At 38.0% G+C, this 20,959-nt stretch overlaps 1 protein-coding gene across 1 annotated transcript in view; it reads right to left on the reverse strand.

Annotated features, from left to right (window-relative positions):
* The window catches only part of tmem39a (transmembrane protein 39A), a 75,784-nt gene that overhangs the window by 36,300 nt on the left and 18,525 nt on the right, over positions 1-20,959 (reverse strand). Inside the window, exon 2 of the mRNA XM_087992762.1 lies at positions 3,535-3,706. Within this exon, the coding sequence (XP_087848888.1) occupies positions 3,535-3,647 (113 nt within the window). The 5' untranslated portion in view covers positions 3,648-3,706. The remainder of the gene's footprint in view (positions 1-3,534; positions 3,707-20,959) is intronic.

Here is a 20,959-nt window from a genome sequence, read left to right on the forward strand (position 1 = left end):
CTTGTTTGTGATATACAAATGATCTGGAAGAGGGCACTGTTGGTATGATCAGCAAGTTTGCAGATGACACGAAGATTGGTGGAGTAGCAGAAAACATAAGGGACTGTCAAAGAATATAGGAGGATATAGATAGACTGGAAAGTTGGGTGGAAAGTGGCAGATGGAGTTCAATCCAGACAAATATATGAAGTGATGCATTTAGGCAAGACTAATTCTAGGGCGAACTATACAATGAATGGAAGAACCTTGGGAAAAGTTGATGGGCAGAGAGATCTGAGAGTGCAGGTCCACTGTACCCTGAAGGTTGCTGCACAGGTGGATAGAGTGGTCAAGAAGGCATATAGTATACTTGCCTTCATTGGACGGGGTATTGAGTATAAGAGCTTGCAAGTCATGTTAAAATTGTACAGGACGTTGGTTCAGCCACATTTGGAACACTGTGCAGAGTTCTGGTCGCCACATTACCAAAAGGATGTGGACACTTTGGAGAGGGTGCAGAGAAAGTTTATGAGGATGTTGCCTGGTATGGGAGAGGTTGAGTAGGTTAGGTTTGTTTTCATTAGAAAAAAAGGAGATTGAGAGGCGACCCGATTGAGGTTTACAAAATCATGAAGGGTATAGACAGGGTGGATAGAGACAAGCTTTTTCCCAGGGTGAAGGATTCCATAACAAGAGGTCACGCTTTCAAGTTGAAAGGTGGAAAGTTTGAGGGGGATACACGCGGCAAGTACTTCACACAGAGGTGGTGGGCATCTGCAATGCGTTGCCAGCAGAGGTGGTAGAGGCAGGCATGGTAGATTCATTTAAGATGCGTCGGGACAGATGCAGGAGTAGGTGGGGAGCAGAGGGATACAGATACTTAGGAATTGACTGACAGGTTTAGACAATACATTTGGACTGGCTCAGGCTTGGAGGGCAGCAACTTTTCTTTGTTATATTCTAACCCTCTTGAAATAAATGACAACATTACATTTGCTTTCTTAACCATGGACTCAATCTGCAAGTTAACATTTAGAGAATCCCGTACTAGCACTCCCAGATCCCTTTGTAATTTGGCTTTATGAATTTTCTCACCGTTTATAAATTGTCCATGCCTGTGTTGTTTTTTCCAAAGTGCAAGACCTCACATTTGCTCACATTGAATTTCATTAGCCATTTCTTGGACCATTCCCCTAAATTGTCTAAATCTTTCTGTAGCCTCTCCATCTCCTCAGAACTACCTGTCTGACCACCTAACTTCGTATCATCGGTGAACTTTGCCAGAATGCGCCCAGTCTCTTCATCTAGATCATTTATATATAAAGTGAACAGTTGCGGCCCCAAAACCGAACCACTTGTCGCTGGCTGCCATTCCGAAAAATAACCTTTTATCACAACCCTCTGCCTTCTGTCAGACAGCCAATCCTCCATCCATGCCAGCAGCTTACCTCAAACACCATGGGCCCTCACCTTACTCAACAGCCTCCCGTGAAGCACCTTATTAAAGGCCTTTTGGAAGTCTAGGTAGATAACTTCCACTGAGTTTCCCCGATCTAACCTACTTGTTACCTCTTCAAAAGAATTAACTGATTAAGATTAGATGATGACTTAGTGTGGAAACAGGCCCTTCGGCCCAACAAGTCCACACCGGCCCTCCGAAGAGCAACCCACCTAGACCCATTCCCCTACACATTTACCCCTTCACCTAACACTACAAGCAATTTAGCATGGCCAATTCACATAACCTGCACATTTTTGGACTGTGGGAGGAAACTGGAGCACCCGGAGGAAACCCACGCAGACAGTTGCCTGAGGTGGGAATTGAACCCGGGTCTCTGGCGCTGTGAGGCAGCAGTGCTAACCACTGTGCCACCATGCCGCCCTAAAGTCTGTTGTATAAGCTATCTATAATTATTGATTCACACAAGGAAGAAATAAATAGGTGTTACTGCAAAAATCATGGGTGACTTAAATTTGCATGCAGGCTGGCAGAATCAGATTGATAATTGCAATCTGGAAAATTAGTTAATAGGATGTATGGGACAATTTCTTAGAGAAATTCATTTTACAGCTAATCATGGAGCAAGGTATTCCAAACCTAGTAATGAAAAATACAGAATTAAATCCAGAGGTTAAAAAGTAACTTCAATAAATTAGAACAGGATTGAATTTCACATTCAGTTTGGGATAGAAGCCATGCATTCGTGTTTTAAGTCTAATAAATAAAAGTTAATATCAATTATAATGGAGAAGCCTCTATTTCAAATAGTGGAATATAAAAGAAGGGAGGTTTTGCTCAAACCATGCAAAAAACTAGTCCGTTCACAGCTGCAGTATTATGAATAGTTCTGGGCCCACTATCTAGGGAAAGATCTTGTGGCATTGGAACCAGTCCAGAGAAGGTTCACTGAACTGATCCCACATTGAGGGACTGTCTTTGTAGGGGAGGTCAAATAGATTGGGTCTGTATTCATTGGAACTTAGAAGAATGAGAGGCAGCTTATTGAAACATACACGATGTTTAGATTATTTGGCAGGGTAGAGGCATAAAAAGGTGCTTTCCCTTCTGGGACAGTCTTGGACTAATAGGGAATTCTCAGAATAAGGGGCTAGACATTGAAGACAGGAGGAATTTTTAAACTCCCCCCTCCCCCCCCACAAATAAAAAGGCTGATCCAATGATCAGCTCCAAATCCAGTGACTCTCTATGAGGAGTGTACATTGCAGCAGACAGGATCTGGTTCCAACATGATATCACAATCAAAGGGCAGCCCTACTTATTGGACAGTCAAATAAATAGGCATATAGAAGCAAGAAAATAAAAAAATGTATTTTTTTTTAGAAAGGTGAATACTTTTTGGAATGTTCATTTAAGTTTTAATGAAAATCAGTCATGGAAAGATAATTTTTGATAAAAGAGATAACTTGGCCTATCTTAGTTTATTCATCATTCTACAGTCCCCTTTGCTACATCCAATTTCTATTTTCAAGTCACTGCCAGGTTCTTGCCTTCGCTGCTTTCTCCAAGAATCGATTTGGAGATAAAAAGTTTCCACGTGCAGAACATTCCAATAAAAGATTACTTGTTTTTCATTAGTTTGAAGCCATTAAAGCGACCAAGTCCTATGCTTTCACTTTTATTTGAAATAGTATTCTTGATTTATTTTCTCACTGTCTTCCTCATATCTTAAAACTGGATACATCATTCAAAAGTATAATCTGATCAAAATTCAAGTTTTACTCCTTTTGACTAGTCTTGTTTTTGCAGAATAAACAAAAAAAATCACAACTTCAGGAGTGCATGACTAAAAATGCCACAAATCCATAATAAAAATGTAACTAAACATTGCGATTATTTTTGTACACCAGTTTGCAGGATTCCTTCCCCAAGAACTGAAGTTGTTTGTAGTTTTATACAAACCAGTTAGAAACATCCAGTGTATCGAGGGACAATTTTACAGAAATAAGAGAATATTCCGATTTAAACAATACAACAGCATCAATTTTAGAATGCAAAGAGTTACAGCATCTAGTTTATACTGTGACATTGGATACCTGTTCCTCATTCCAGTCCCATTCCCACAGGTCCCACCTACAATCGTCTGCAGAGAAGGTAATGCTGAACGGCTCAGCTGCTGCCGACTCGGACCCCGCCGTCCACCAGGCATGGCATGGGCCAACGGTTTCAAGCACTGGTGCAGTCTGCCCCAAGCTGATACTTTGTGCTCTGCAACAAAACAAGTAACACAGTCAGTAGATAGCAAATTCCCCCACCCACTTTGGAGAAATCCAACAACTAAAACATAAAATAATGAAAATCTGTTCAAGTGTCGTCATCCATATTTCTGCAGCAGCTGCACAAGTTAGTAATGAAAGCTCCAGTAAATTTAGAAAAGACCTCAACTTAGTCAAGTATCTTGAATTAGAAAAACAAAACTGAACCATACAACAGAGAGAACATATTGATAATGCTCAGCAGATCAAGCAGTATCACTTCTGATAAACAACGTCAACAGCCTCAATAAATATTTTGGTGGTCACATATTGTTTGACCAACATTAGAGATTTAAATTTCACATTTCCAAAGCTTGCACCATGTACGTTTTACATTCACTTTCTATCTTTCACTCCAACATTGTTTTGCATATATGGAGAATCAGAACGTTAGCGATTTTTGAGAAGATTTGTAGCTCAGGTTGATGTTAGCACGCTGAGCTGGAAGGTTTGTTTTCAGATGTTTCGTCACCATACTAGATAACATCAGCGAGAGTCTCCAGTGAAGCCATTAGTGGTATGTCCCGCCTCGCTATTTATAGGTCTTGGTTTCTTAATGTGGGTGATGTCATTTCAGATTCTGTTTTCCAAGGGAGGGTAGATAGGATCTAAATCGATGTCTTTGTTGATGGAGTGAGGATGTTAACCTAGTATGGTGACAAAACGTCCGAAAACAAACCTTCTAGCTCAGCAAGCTAACTTACATACCGAACAGAGTGTGTTCAACATATTGTTACAATCATGGACCAGACTGTTCATGTGTTATGATCTAGATCCAGCAAACTTAGCAAATTTCAATTTTGAACCAACAACAATAGACTTTATTACACATCACTGGATGAGTAAATACTCTGCAATACAATGTATAGTTTATATTAGATTTAACACAATATAAATATGGGTAATAGACTGAACAAACATCCCACAGAATACTATCAACAGCAAATGCAATCAAAGTGGATTCCTTAGTAATTTCCCTCTAGACATTAATGACATGATAGGGCAAATCTCATTAAATTGCACAAGAGATTACAATTTTTTTTCACTTCTACCAATGTGGCTTTGGAAATACCCTCTAAGAGTTACTCCATCTCAGACTGCATCAATGATTGCTCCAGTTCTGATCGATCATCTTCCTTTCCATGTTCCACGTGGGCATAAGTCTTAGATGACAACTAATGACACTGAGCCAGTCCTTCCCCTGGGTTCTCTACGCACTACTGCCACTCCCTCCAAGTGTTAACTGCATCAAGTAGATACTGTGTGGGGGTTTTTCAATCACCATCTGCACTGTGCTGAACCACTGATAGTCACAGACTTCCTTCAATGGATCCTAGGATATTTCCAGAGGCTGGATGCCACAACTTAGCTGCTTCATTCCTAGAGTTCTTCCTGAGTTCTAACACCATAGGCCTATTCAATTGCTGGTCTGTTGCCTTTGCCAAATGACCTCAGAACTGCTCTTCTGTGGCCCCTGAATTGCCTTAAGTAAACTACTGAAAACTTTGCAATTCCCACCCCTATTTCTAGGCAGAATTGAAAATGACAAATACCTCAGAACAAAATGTAGCAATCTCTAAAACTCGGTTCCTTAAATGTTACGATTTTCAGAGTGTGCTGGCCTTACAGCATTAATTGCATTAAAAATCACAATACTTACACATGCAATAAAAACATGATGCAAAGAGAAGAAAATCTAATAAAATAAGAATTTTATTTAAATAACAATAGACAGTTTTCAACACCAATCAAAACAAGATGCCTCTTTTAAACCACTTACTTTGACTACATGGCTTCATGAAACATTTTTGAATGGACAGCAGGCTTTGCTTGGGTTTTGAAATTCCAACAAACAATCCCACAATAAATTTGAACAGAATCTGCTAAATACATCACTGTTACTAATGCATTTCAACATAAAAAGTAGAAACACTGGAAAGTATTAATACAAGATAGTTACTTATAAATGCAACAAATACGAAGGAGAAATCTCTTTAAATCAGTGTGGTACAGAGTACCAAAGGAAGCAGTTGTGAAAAAAATAATTCAAATGCTTCCAAAAAGAAAAGTAGATGACTAAATGATATAAAGTCATGCTGAAAAGCCAACAGAGTCACAGAGGTCTACAACACAGGAAGAGGCCCTTCATTCCATTGAGCCTGCGCCTGTGCCTGTCAAAAACAACTTATTGTTATATTAAAAAAAAACACAAAATTGCAAATGCTGGATACCTGAAACAAAAACAACAAATTTCTGGAGAAATTTCTTCAGGTCTTCCCAGTTCTGACTGTACTTGAAACATTAACTTAGTTTTCTGTTCACAGATACTGCCAGGCCTGCTAAATTTGTCCAGCAATTTGTTTTTACCTAAATATGCTAACTTAATTGGCTTCGCAAGTGCACATCTAAATATTTCTGAAATGCTATGAAGGTTTCTACCCCTGCAACCCTTACAGGCAGTGAGTTCTCCATATTTCCACGACCTGGAGGGATTTTTTCCTCCCTCATATTCCCTCTAAATATCCTATCCCTTACCTTAAAATCTATGCCCCTGGTCACTTAGCCCACTAACAAGGGAAACACTTCCTTCCTGTCAATGCCATTTATGCCCTTCAATTTTATAGATCAAATATATCCACTTTCAGTTTCCTTTGCTCCAAAAGAACACAATCCCAGACTATCTGATCACTCCAACGCAGGCAACATCCTGGTACATTCCGTCTGCACTGGAGGGTGCCATCACATCCCTCCTATAATATGGATTCCAGAACTGCACACAGTACAATGTGGCCCAACAAAAAGTTTTAAACAATTTCAGCAAACCTCCCTGCTCTTAAATTCTATGTCTTAGCTAATAAAAGGAAGTATTTCATATGCCTTCTTAAACATTTTATAAACCTGTCCCTCAACCTTAAGGTACCAGCAGACGTACACACCAAGTTCCCTTTGATCCTTGATGCTTCCCAGTGTCCTACTGTTCATCATATATTCCCTTGCCTTGTTTGTCCTGCTCAATTGATTGACCTCACACTTAACTGGACTGAATTCCACTTGCCACAGGTCAGCCTGACTAGCCTATCCAACCCTCTTGTAATTGAAGGCGGTCTTCCTCACTATTTACCACTTCTCCAACTTTTGTTGGATCTGCAAATAGACTGATCAACCCTCCCACATTCAAATCTAAACCATCCATGTTTACAGCACAAACTGCTCAGGCCCCAATAATGACCCCCACATACTTCCACTCACAAGGACACCCCTTAGCCATCACCCCACCAGTCAATTCTGGATCGAAATTAACCAATTTCCTTGCATCTCATGGGCTCTTGGCTTCATTAGTAGTCTCCCATGTGGGATCTTATCAACAGCCTTGCTGAATTTCAAGTAGACCACATCAATTGCATTGTCCTCATCAGCATACCTGGTTACCTCTGCGGAAAAACTCAATCAAGTTGGTGTGTAGTAGTTGAAATAAGAGGCGGCTTGCATGGAATGCAATACACCAGATTTGTTGGACCAAATGGCTTATTTCTGTAGCTACGCAATGTTGAACAACCATGGAACCAGGCTGTCTTACATTTACAAAACCTCCATCATGATTATTTCCATAAATAGCATCGTACCAAAGCACCCACTATAACATTTAGAATGCTGCGGAAGGAGATATTTATAGTTGACAGCTTATTTGTAAACTTGATCCTATAAATAATGGATCACACATCTATTGAGCTACTCAGAGTCAGAGTCAGAGTTATACAGCATAGAAACAGACCCTTTGATCCAACTCATCCATGCTGACCAAGTTTCCCCAAAATAAAATAGTTCCATATGTCTACATCTGGCCCAAATCCACTAAACCATTCCAAATCAACATTAACCTGGCCAAGGAAACACTGACTACACTATTAGAAGACCCAAAGACACATATACCAAACACCACTAACTTCATCAACAAGGAGACTATCAAGCGAGTGGACCGATGCCTTACCACACACTCCACCTTCAACAACAAAACCTACACACAAACCAATGGAACACCCATGGAATTTCCGATATCGGGATTCTTAGCAGAGGCAGTAATGCAGACACTTGAGCAAACAGCTCTGCCAACCATCCAACGCAAACTCTGGGTCCGTTACGTGGATGACACCTTTGTCATCACTAAACGAAACAAGTTAGAGGTAACCTTCAAGACCATCAATAATACCCTTACTGGCACAAAATTCACTAAAGGAGGACGAAAACAACAAACTACCAATCCTGGATGTCACAGTAGAGCGAACAGCCAATGGGGAACTTCAAACCAGCAACTACAGAAAAACCAACACATACAGATCAAATACTGAACTACAGAAGCAATCATCCCAACATCCACAAACGAAGCTGCATCAGGATGTTATTTCAATGAGCCAACACACACTGCAGCACAGAGGAACTACGCAGAGCAGAGGAAAATCACCTATACCATGTATTCAAAAAGAATGAACACACTCCACCACTTTCTCAGCAACAAACCCAAACAAGCAGACAAAACGCATCCAGAAACCCTAGCCACTCTCCCCTACATCAAAGACATCTTGGAAAGGACTGCCAGACTACTCAGACCCCTTGGCATCATAGTATCCCACAAACCCACCAATACACTAAAACATCAGCTAATGAACTTGAAAGACTCTATACAGACAATAAGCAAAACTAACGTCATTTACAAAATAACGTGCAAGGACTGTAACAAACATTATGTTGCACAAACAGGCAGAAAACTAGCTACCAGGATACATGAACACCAACTAGACACAAAAAGACATGACCCTCTCTCACTAGTATCCTCACATATGGATGAGGAAGGACACCACACCTATCCTAGGACAAGCCAAACAAAGAGATGCACGAGAATTCCTAGAAGCATGGCATTCCAACCGGAACGCTAAACAACAAACACATCGAGTTAGACCCCATCTATCATCCCCTGAGAAAAGGAACAGGAAGTAACTTCACCACAGGAAATGACATCACCAACCCAAAGAAACCCAAATATATAAATAGAAAGCAGGAATTTTCAGCATTGCTGCACCTGAGGCCTACTGAGGATGCTACCTAGTAGGGTAATGAAACGTCTGGAAATGAACCTTCCAGCTCAGCAAGCAAACCTACATCGAAAACCTCAACCTGAGCTACAAATTTTCTCAAAACTAGCTAATTCCTATTCATGTACCTACCCAAATGGCTTTTAAAACGTTTTAACTGTACCTGCATCTACTAATTTCTTCATCAGTTTGTTCTACATATGAAAGTTGTCCCTTAGGTCCCTTTTAAATCTTTACCCTCTCACTTTAAAATTATGTCCTCTAGTTTTGAACCCCCAACCCCAGGGAAAAAACCTTTGCTGTTCACTTTATCTATGCCCCTCATGATTTTATAAGCCTTTACAAGGTCACCTCTCCAACTCTTATGTTCCAGTGGAAAAGTCCCAGCCTATCCACCATCTCCTTATAATTCAAACCCTCCATTCCAACTAACATTCTTGTAAATCTTTTCTCCACCCTCTCCAAATTAATAATATCCTTCCTACAGCAGGGCGAAAAGAACTATACACTGTACTCCAAAAGTGGCCTCATCAATATCCTGCACAACTGCAATTGACATCCCAAGTCCTATACTACACCTTCTTTCCCTCTCTGCCTACCAGTGACAACCTTCAATGAATCGCTAGAGGTCTCAGTTCTCCAAAACACTCTCCAGGGCCCTATTATTTCATCTTTTGGCTTTCTGGCAATGCAATGTAATCTAATAATTGAAATTAAAATTCTTGAAATATGGTCAAAATGTGAGCAATGATCGACAGCATGGTGAATTTTAAGACATACTTCACTACAGCATTCCTAGGACGAACCTTGATATTTCCAGTTTGCACCACAGATCTAAAGTCAATGTGAAAATTGTAGATATGATCTAGCAATCAAAGTATCATTAAATGTGCAAGTCCTACCCTTGTTAGTTTTACCACAATGCAACACCTCGCTTTTAGCTAAGTTAAACTCTATCTGTCACTCTTCAGCTTATTGGCCCAATTGACCAAAACCCCTCTAATCTTAGATAAGCTGCCTCACTTTCTATAACACCACCAACTTTAGTATCACTTGCAAACTTATTAACCATACTTAAAATTCTCATCCAAATCATTTATATAAAATGACAAACAACATCGGATCTAGCACTAAAGACAGTAGCACACCATTGGTTACCATTTCTCTATCAAGCCAATTTTTCTCCACTTGGCAAGCTCCCCCTGAAGCCTACATTATCTGACTTTACGAACTAGCCTCGCATCCCAGTTCTTTGTTTTATTTTAATGAAAGTCTTGTGGTAGCTATTTTCTGCAGAAAGAGATACAGTTATCAGCAGCAGCTGTATAGCATGTAGCTCTAGCAGAGAAGATAAACTGGGAAACTAAAGTTTTAAGTCTTAAGGAGGCAACGGAGTAAGTTTGTGAATTAAGTTATTTAATTTAAAAATATTGCAGAATAGAAGGCGTCAAGAGACAAATTTTAAGCAATGAGGACAAGACCCTAGAAGGCTAAAATCCATGGGGAAGACAGATCAGCATACATTGACCTTGTATATTGTGTTATTAATGTAAAATATTAAGCTTGGTTTTCTAATAAATCTTGCTAGTTGTTTTCCTTCTAAATAAGAAATTGTCTTTTTTTGCCACTATGGCGATTGCCGAACAAGAAATTTTCTTATGCTGGGATTTAGGATCAAGTCCAAATCTCAACATACAGAATCAATTTAAAACAGCTACCTTTAATGACTGCTCGATCATATCTCTAATTTTCACATTCCAGTTAGCGTCACAGGTCTAAAAGGCAAAGATCAAGGGACATCCTAGGAATACTGTAGTAAAGTATGTCGCAATTCATTAATGTTGTCAAATCATTGCTCACATTTAGACCATTTTTCAGGAATTTTAAATTAAATCATTAGATTACATTGCATTTCCAGAAAGCCAAAAAGATGGCAATTCTGTACTTAATTGCTACCAACTTAAGCTACTTTAATACCCACTTAAACACATTCAGTGTTATGACCAGGTTGGGACAAGTGAATCGACTCCTCTTTTCAATTATTCTGGTTGAACGAAGATCTAAGTTCTTGACAGCACATGCTCTCTCCAATTAAAATGGAGTTAACTGATATTTTACAGTTGCAGAAAGAAGCCAACCATAAAGTTTTGATTTAAAAAAAAACAAAATTCACCTTCACCTGCTTATCCTGAGCAAAATAATAGATACCACCACCTTGAGCACAAAGCCATTGGGCAATATTACAGACACAAGAGTTACAAACAAGTGGACAGTGTCCAGTAGAGAAAGGAAGATAACAGAATAGATAGTTTGAGTCTTTCACACGTCCTTGTGGCATCAAGATTTTGACCTGAAAGAACAATGTGTGACCAGCTGTGATCTCCAGCATTTGTTGTTTTCAGTACGGTTATTTAGACGGTGTCTTGGATCATCAGCAGTGGCAAATATTGCAGTCACCCTAACTTCAGAGTATTTCGATTTTAAATCAGCATCTTCATCAGGCCCTTGTTTTTCCTGAGAGACAGAGTGCTTTTTCCACCTGGTTCAGTTCTGCAGTCAAAAATCTTACACTTCTGCCACAAACAACTACTTGAAACTCAAGCTTCTTTATGTATTTGTGTTTGAATTCATTGTCATCAAGCTTGATAATTACAGATGAAATTCTTAAAAAGGTGTTAATAAAGAGATGTGAGATTCTCACACCTCCATCAGTTGAAAACAGGTTGTCTTATTGGATGACTTCACTGCCTTTGGTTAATCTCAGGACAGCTGCAACCTATCCAATCCATGTTAGAAGAACTTTGGTTATTTATGGTGAGGAGATGTCGGTGGTCATCCCAGCACTTTTGTTTCTTTTTAAAAGCAAATTCATTTCAATCCATGAAAATCTCATATTAAAATGGACAAGAGAATTCAAAAGGAAAAATCAGTAGTTTATATTTTAAATCATGACAAATAGAAAGTACACTCCCATCTCTTGCTTTTCCTTCATTCCAATGAACCAATTCATGCTCAAGTATAAATAATTCAAACTGCCATTCATTAAACAGGAGCTAAAATCAGAATAAAATAATCTTTTATAAGGTGGGAGATTGCTGTCCGAAACAAATCTCAATAATACATAGGCAATATTTAGAAGTAACTATGGACAACACACACAAGAGGATATCATATTTTTTGTATTATCCAGCCAGGGCCACCAATACCAATTTTACTACCCAACTAAGGTTAGCCAACTGACCACATATTATAACTAACAGGGTACTAAGTTATCAAAGAGCTTATTACTTCTGATGCAACAACTACTGATGGAACACAAATACATTTTTTGAATGCTGACATTTTAAAAACAAAATATCCAACTAGTGAAATATTCAGAGCTATGTTTTTAAGTTTTCTCCAAGATAAATTAAACTTTATTGTTAGAGCTTCCATTTAACTGACATATTTAACTCTTAAAAACAAAGATTTTTGCTATATTGATCATTTCAATTTTGGGTTTTATAGCAGAGACAGTTTTACTAAAACAGGTCTTGACAGTTTAATCACTTTAGTTGTTAGTCTTCTTCCTATTCCCAATTCGAAAACATATAACACCAGAAGTAAAGAGATACTGACTTTTTTTAAAAATACATATTATAAAAGCCAAGATGTTTTTAATCCTAAATGAAAACCTTTCCTATTCCTGCCTCACATAAACATAATGATTATGATGGAGAGAAGTATGAATTCCTTTTATACACACAAGCTGTTTAAAATTAACATAACTACAACATCATAGCTACAGTACTTCAGGATTCATAAAACAGGTGTGGAACATAGCACAAATTTGGAGTTAAAACAAATTCAATCATATACAGGGTAACTTACTCTAATACATTTGCCGGTATCAAAATGCTAATTTCTACAGTGGCACTGAACTGTACTCTGCTCCACTGCTATACCTTGCTATAACTCAAACAATTTAGTGTGCCATCTGTAATTTGTAAAAGTTCAATTTCAGGATTTTTAATTGTTTTTTAATCCATTAGATTTGCAACAACTTTCCATTTGGCTCCTTTCAAGAGTCAAAAGAAAAAAAACAATTAATTGGACTGTTGGCAGGGCTTGATAGATTAAACTTATCTACACCAGACATTTTTCATTCACATTGAAAGTGAACAGTAACAGTCAATAGTTTGGTTTTCTGAATGCACATCATAACACAAGAATACAAAATAACTGTTGAGTTCTGCTTGCCCCATCACTTTGGTTGCTTCTTTGACTATCATCCATTGATTCAATTTTAAGTTTAAAATTTAATTTTATGCCTACTTAATCATGGTTTTTGGCCAGAGAAAAGTCAAGTTTAAAAATATCAATTTGTTTTTGCTACTTTGTCCATGTTTAAGACATTGACAGGTTTAAAGGAAAGGTCACCAGACCCAAAACGTTAACTTTATTTTTCTTTACGATGCTGCCTGACCTGTTGAGCTTTTCCAGCAATCTGTTTTTGTTTTAGAAGAACTGATGTTTTCATGGCAGAAAGAACCGTAATATTTAATTTCTTAACTTGCTTTCCTGTTTTGTACCAAAGATTCTGGGTCTAGGGATACATTTGTACCTAAGATGGCAACGTAAGTGGCAGCTTGTAAACTTTTCACTGTACTCATACAAGTGATTATGTGACAATAAAGCTAATTCAATTCAATAGGCACTTTTGTTTCCAAACAATTGAAAGTCCAACACAGGAAGGTGCATTACAGCATGGAAGAAACTCTGACCTGTAAGGATATGTAGATCAGTAACTAGATGAGGTCTCCAGCATTTGCAGTCCTCACTTTCTCCCAGTAACTAGATGAGTAAATTATTAGTCTGTTATTAGTCCATTTAAAAAAAAGCCAGAAGTCACGACACTGGGTTATAATCCAACAAGTTTATTTCAAATCATAAGCTTCCAGGTGACAAAAGCAGCAGCAGCAAAAGCTTGTCATTTCAAATATATCCACTGGACTATAACCTGGTAGCGAGTGATTTCTGATTTTGTTCACCCCAGTCCAACTTTGGCATCGCCACATCAAAAATGTTTTGCCCTCCAGCTCCTGCTCAGCCAATTGATTCATCAGTCTCAGTTCAGCAGACAAAAGCTCTTGAACTGTACATTTCACAAACAATACAAAAAGTTATGGAAAAAGGGTCACATGAAGCCAAAAAAGTTTCTTTAAAATACTACACTCAGTGGTGGCCATTTCATTCACCTGGTTTCAATTAGAAACATTATCATTTTATTACAATTCAGCCAAAGTACAGGATCTCAAGAATCAAACTGCGCTCACATTTGCACTTTTAACATTGCAGAACAACCCAACACTTTCAAAATACATTACCAAATAAAATGTGAAACTAACACACTTGAGGTAACAGACAAACTATAAATATGATTTTCATGTTAATTGGATTATGGTGAGGGAAGCTGCACACAGTCAGACGGACTCTAGTTCTGACCTACCTAGCAGCGATGGCAAGGGACGTCTCAACTGTTATAAATAGATCTAGATGCAATGGGGGGTCCTAGGTTTGTGTTCCTCAAGTTCAATGCACTTCACAACATGGTGCTGACATATTTTCAACACAGTTAGTTATATTTTCACAATGGTCTCATTCGCCCAGTCTGCCAGAATCCTTTTTCACTGAGCAGGGTAGACAAATCCCAATTTGTTGATGGTAGGAAATGCAGCAACCAACCTTACCTGTTTTGACCTGCTCAAAGTGGTTTACCAGGGTGTGGCCACTGTTGCATCACAGAAGTTACTTGGAGTCACCAGTGAGAGCTGGGTGAAGGTTAGGACCAATACAAGGTGAGCCACTCCAAAAGTATGCCATGTCCTTGCTTGGAGAGATACTGCTCCTCTCTTGAACCAAAGAAATATTCAGACAGTAAGGGGTTAGGCTTGGAAAGAATTAGAAAAAGGATTAAAAGGAATAAATTTAAGAGTTTAGGGCAATGACAGTTTAGGTATGGCCATAAATGGTGGAATGATTAAAATGCCACAATTGAGAAGCAGATATATCTCAGAGGGCTTCAAGGAGACTGCAGAGATATGATGAGGAGCAAGTTGTGGCTCAGTAAGTAGCATTCACCTCAATTACAAAAAAAGGTTTCAGATTCAAGTCCCACTTCAGAGTTTGAATGCATAAGTCAAGGCAGACACTTCAGTTGAGTACTGAAACAGCACTACACTCCGTCAAAGGTGTTGCCTTTCAGATGAGACACTAAACCAAATCACCACCAGGCTTCAAGCGTGCATGTAAAAAAATCCCTTGGCACTTTTCAAAGAACATAGTAATTATTTCACGACCCTAGTTAATATTAACCTCTCAAATCAACATCTCAAACACAAATTATCTCATTTGCAGTAAACTAGATTCATCTAGGATGCCAACATCAGTGAAACAAAAGGACAAGGCCATGGACAGATATGAAAGCAAGATCTTAAAAGGTAGAGGTCAAAGGTAGATCAGTAAATGCATGGGAGTTGGATGAATTTAATTTGGTGCAAGTTAGGACACAGGGAGCAGATGTGCTTAAAAAGCGTAGATTGAGACAGGCCAGATAGCAATGCTTTGGAATAAATCAAGTCTAGAGCCAACAAATATATGGATAAGGGTTTCAGCAGATGAATCACCCAGACCGGATGGATTGTTCCACAGGTCATTTCAGCAGAGATAAATCAGGAGTAAAGGATTTTAAACAGGGGGTGGAGTGTTGGGGGAAGGCATACTTTGCAAAAGTGAGAAGCGATTTGGCAGAGGTGAACTGGACAGAACTGCAAACAAAAGCATAAATCAAAATGGTAAACCAGTCAAAGGCACTAAAGAAAAAAGATCCTTGGGGCACAATGCAGACACATCTCCTCCCAAAAAAAATAAGAATGGCACTGCCAAATCTCAATCCTCAAGGCTGTCTAAGAAAATATAGGGGAAGGTTAAACAGAAAAAGAAAGCTTATAATAGTAGCAAAAACTCAACACCACAGATCGCCTAAAAAAAAGAGCAAGTTGACCTCTGACCTATAAAAGGAAAGAAAATCAAAGACAGGGCATGAAAAAACATTTGCTAACAAGACAAATGAAAACACCAAAAATATTTTGGCTGTATATAAAAGAGCAAAATGTTTGATAAAGAAAAAAAGTGGGACCTATCAGTGAAGGGAACTTGCGTGAAGATGCAGAGGTTTTAGAAGATTTCACAATTTTTTTTGTCCTTTTATTCACAAAGAAAAAAGATGAGATGATGTGGACAGTCATCCAATGGAAGTAGTGCGAAATATTGGATAAAATAATCATAATAAAGAGAAAGTGATAAGAGTTAGATTTTTTTGAAAGTGGATAAATCAGCAGGTCCAGATGGATTGTTCCCTGGGATTTTGAAGGTGGTCAGGAAATAGCAGACACTCGGAGGATTATTTTCCAATATTCACTAAACACAGATGAGGTGCCAGAGGACTGAAGGAATGCAAATGGTGGTTCCATTGTTTAAAAAAGCATACAAAAGGAAATGCCAAATAATTAAAAGGCAGTTAGTCTTACTTCAGTGGTGGGCAAATTGTTAGTTTATCCAATCTCTCAGAATTGAATCTATCACCACTTACAAAGATGTGGACTAGTCAGTGAAACTCACCATGGCTTTAAGTGAAGCATCTTACAAATTTGATTGAAATTTGTTGAGGAAGTAACTAGGAGGATCCATAAGGGTAGTGCAATGGATATGTCTACATGGAACAAGTGTAATTATGTAGCAATTACATAGCAAGAGTTTTGACAGAGAACAGCATGTTAGATTAGAAATAGTAGACAGCCAAAACCCAATCCTTGGAAGGCATTTCTAGAAGTTATGGTGTATGAACAAGAGAAGCCATTAAAAGAAGATTCTCTGGGGTGATAATTAATTATGAAGCTCGATGAATACAGTCCTCCTTCAGCTGGATATTAGCTTAATATCAACATTAGACAGGATGGCAGAGTCTACTTTCAAAAGCTGTGCAACTGGCTGAGAAGGGGTAATTAAGTAAGATACACAGAATCTTACTTGTGAATTTTGAACATAGCTGTTTCAGTACTGTGGCAAGTATGGAAACTCAGTTGAAGAAATTCAAGCCATGGAAATTGGAGAAAGATGGACAGGAGTTTGGATGGTATCTGTATGCTGAAAAGATCTGAGGAGAAAGAGATTTCAGACAATGCACACTATGAAAAAGCTCAAACAATATCCTGATGCACAAAAAGTGTCACTATATTTTAATGCTATCTGACCTTAATATTAATTATATTCTCAAAATAGCCTGCATGGAAGCCTTCCCTATTGGTTTTCCACTTTTCCTCTCCAATGCAGCAACACATCCAGAGACATTTCTGCATACACACTAACTGCCATTTCAAATCTTGCACTTAACAGCACAGCCTTCTCACTTGGGCAACAGATTACAGCAAAATTCAATTGAAATGCCATCCTCTAAAAGTACACGTACGAACTTTTGAAAACAGTGCATCACTGAATAGAGCCCAGGAGAAGCGGAACTGTCCTATAATTATCATCAGTTAGCCTAGAAACACTAGGCACCTTGCATAACAAAGCATTTTTGCTTGAAGTCTAAATGAGATCACTATTGGTATCTTCCATCTTTCACCAAATTTGTCGAAGTGTTTTAAAAAACTGCAACAGGAAGTATAGACAGCATTATGGTACTAGATGATTTGAGGTAGAGGTGTTTTAATTTCACAACCAATAGCCAATTATTTAATCGCAAATTTATAACCGAAGAAAACACTAACTGCTTCTGAATACATTTGTTGAGACAACTTCACAAAGTCCATGTCTTGGAATCTAATGTAAAAACAGATCAGTTTCCATTCTTCAGAACTAAACATGCATAATTTCAAGATTATAACTTCAGAGATACAATTCAGTGCAATACAATTAAATAATTCAGTAATATAGATTAGCAGCCCTCATAATCCTTCAATCTGTCCTTTAAAGCCATGCAATCATTTCTGCATAAATTGTTGTAACACTAGAATACAGGTCAATAAAAAAAAAAAAATCACTTAAAAAGCATGACCTAGTTTGGCACATTTATAGCAAACTCAAAAGAAGTGTATGAAATTTGGGGCATTTAGAAACAAAAAAAAAAAATCTCTTCTTTCATAACCTGCCTCACTTAAGATTTATTAAATCCTCCGGTTGGGTCCTTTGAACCTTAATCTGCATAAAAGAGGTTTCAAAAAAAAAAGTTTGTACACCTTTTAAAATAAACACAAGTGGTCACTGAAAACTAACAAACTTCGTACATGGTTTTAAAATATTTCCTTAAGTTAGTTAGCAAATGCAGAACAGAATTAATACATGAAACTAGATTGTATTTTTGAAAATAATTACTGCTGTACTACCTTTTCACAAAGTAACTCCATGGCCTACATCAGAGAGAGTCAGTAAACGGCAATTGAAAGCTGTTGCGTGTCAACCCTTGTTACTGTATTTTTAAAAAAAGTTGATATTTTCTATCCCCTCATAGACGTATGGACACTTCAGAATGACAATAACATTCTTTACTGTACAAACAGTTGTTAGTATCCTTTTCCATTTTGGAAACCAGCTGAACCAAACATTTCTGGATATAAATTAAAGCTAGTATTATTCTAATTTGAGAAGAATATTCAGCACTTAATTTGCATCAAATTATAGGTAGCTTTATGCTATAGGGAACTGTTAGATGTGATCAGCTGTGATTGAGGCAAATGGTGAAACATTTTCATGATCCTACGTTCTCTTTAGAAAAATAAGGTAGGATAAAGAGCAATGCTAGTTTTACAGATCGAAGAAAATAAAACTATTCAACTTCAGGCAAGACTAACTTTTCACACCCCATATCTGTTATTAAATGATCTCACCACAGTATTGAGTACCTGTGAACAAAGTTCCTAAAATTCTCTGTGACTTTACCAATCATACTATGACTATAATTTGGGTACGTGGTGGTGGAAAAGCCAGACGGATTGTTACTTTAGATATATCATTGAACTATGGTGTGTTATATAAACAGCATAACAAACAGATACCATAAAAGTGGCAGATTTGTTAAAAATAAGCAGCGAGGAACAATATCAAATGGAGTTCTTTGAACAGCAGAAATGAGATTCAAGAGCAGTGGTCTAGAAGTAATTTTTGCAGCCCTATGATAAGAATCATAGAGATCATAGATATGTACAGCACAGAAACAGACCCTCCACTCCAACTCATCCATGCCGACAAGATATCCTAAATAAATCTAATCCCATTTGCCAGCACTTGACCCATATCCCTCGAAACCCTTTCTATTCATAGACCCATCCAGATGCCTTTTAAATGTTGCAATTGTACTAGCCTCTACCACTTCCTCTAACAGCTCATTCCATACACGCACCACTCAGAAAATGTTGCCTTTTAAATCTTTCCCCTGACCTTAAACATATGCCCTCCAGTTTTGGACTAGTTTTACCCTATCCGTGCCCCTCACAATATTTTAAACCTCTATGGGAGACTGAGGGCTGACAACACCCAAGGGAAAATAGCCCCAGTCTGTGCAGTCTCCTTGTAGATCAAACCCTCCAAGCCTAGCAATCAGTGTAAAAACTTCTGAACCCTTTCAAGTTTCAGAACATCCTTTCTATAGGAGACAGAGGCCAGAATTGCACGCAGTATTCCAGAAGTGGCCTAACCAATGTTCGGTACAGCCACAATATGACCTCCCAACTGCTATAATCAAATGTACTGTGCCAGCATATCAAATGTGTGTTAGGTGTTGAGAGAATATTTGCAGAGCTCAATTGAAAATACAAACAGTTATTTCTGAAGGCCAATATCTGTGGGGAAATATATGCTCTAAGGAAGAGAGATACTTGTGGATAAGAAAATCAAAACATTAACTTGCAAGTCAAATATCATCTACTGCGATCCATAATCTTCCATGAAATTTAGCATATCTAGCATGAGCTGGTCTTTATTGGTTTCATTGTTTTTTGTAAAACAACTACATCTGGTCAGATGCAATGTTGCTACTGGAAGTCATACCATGGCCTTTTATTTTAAAATTGTAATCACAGGACTCTTGTGGCACAGTTGTAGTGTCCCTAATCCTGAGGCCAGGAGGCCCAAACCCCACCTGCTCCAAGTATGTATAATTACATCTCTGAACAGGTTGATAAGAAATGCGGACATCATTCTTAAAAACATAAAAAAAAAGGAGCAGGAGCAGGACATTCAGCCCTACTCCACTATCTTATATGATTTTGGGTGAGCATCAACTCAAAACGTTCACATTTTCTCCCCATGCTCTATCGCAAAATCTATAGCTAACTGCTTGAAGTCCTTCAATGCTTTGGCCTCACTGTCTGTGGTAGAGAATTCCACAGGCTCACCACTCTAAGTGAAATTGTTTATCTACTAAAGTCAACATTAAATACATATTCATGATTACCTTTGAAAAGGTGATGATAATGAGCCTTTTCGAACCACAGTGCCTTTAAACATGATGCACTACTGCCAATTAGTCTAATATTATACATATTAATCCTATGTTTGTCTTCGATGAAAATGCATCATTAAAGTTAAACAGTGCTTATCAACATTTTTTCAAACACACTATTAAAATGGTGCAGTGAAACTTTAACATACTCATAACCTTATAAGTACTACAATTTATCCCCATTGAAAGTAATGGATATTTCATTGATGTATTTCTAGGCGTTGACGAGCATCATTCAAGCTTCTGAGGGCAGCATGTGATGACATTCTAAATCTTTGCATGATTAACATAAATCTGCTGTATCAATTTAAACAACTTCCAGGTGTACATCTCTGTGACTCTACACAATGACTATCTGTTGTGTACTAATTTAAAATTCAATGCAGCCATTGTAAATACAGTCGCAAATTCCATACCAGTTAGTACAAGCCTGATAAAATGGAGACAATTGAGATGATTGAAGAATCATCATAGAATCCTGAGTGTGGAAAGCAGATCAAAAACAGGTGTAATGATGATCTTTTGACTTTAAGCAATTGGTAACTTCTTAGAAATACAAGATTGGAAATTTCCATAGTAC

The sequence above is a fragment of the Chiloscyllium plagiosum genome, unplaced genomic scaffold, assembly GCF_037043375.1.
Source record: "Chiloscyllium plagiosum isolate Xiang-an unplaced genomic scaffold, Cpla_swu_hap1 HiC_scaffold_12, whole genome shotgun sequence".
In the NCBI taxonomy this organism is placed as follows: Eukaryota; Metazoa; Chordata; class Chondrichthyes; order Orectolobiformes; family Hemiscylliidae; genus Chiloscyllium; species Chiloscyllium plagiosum.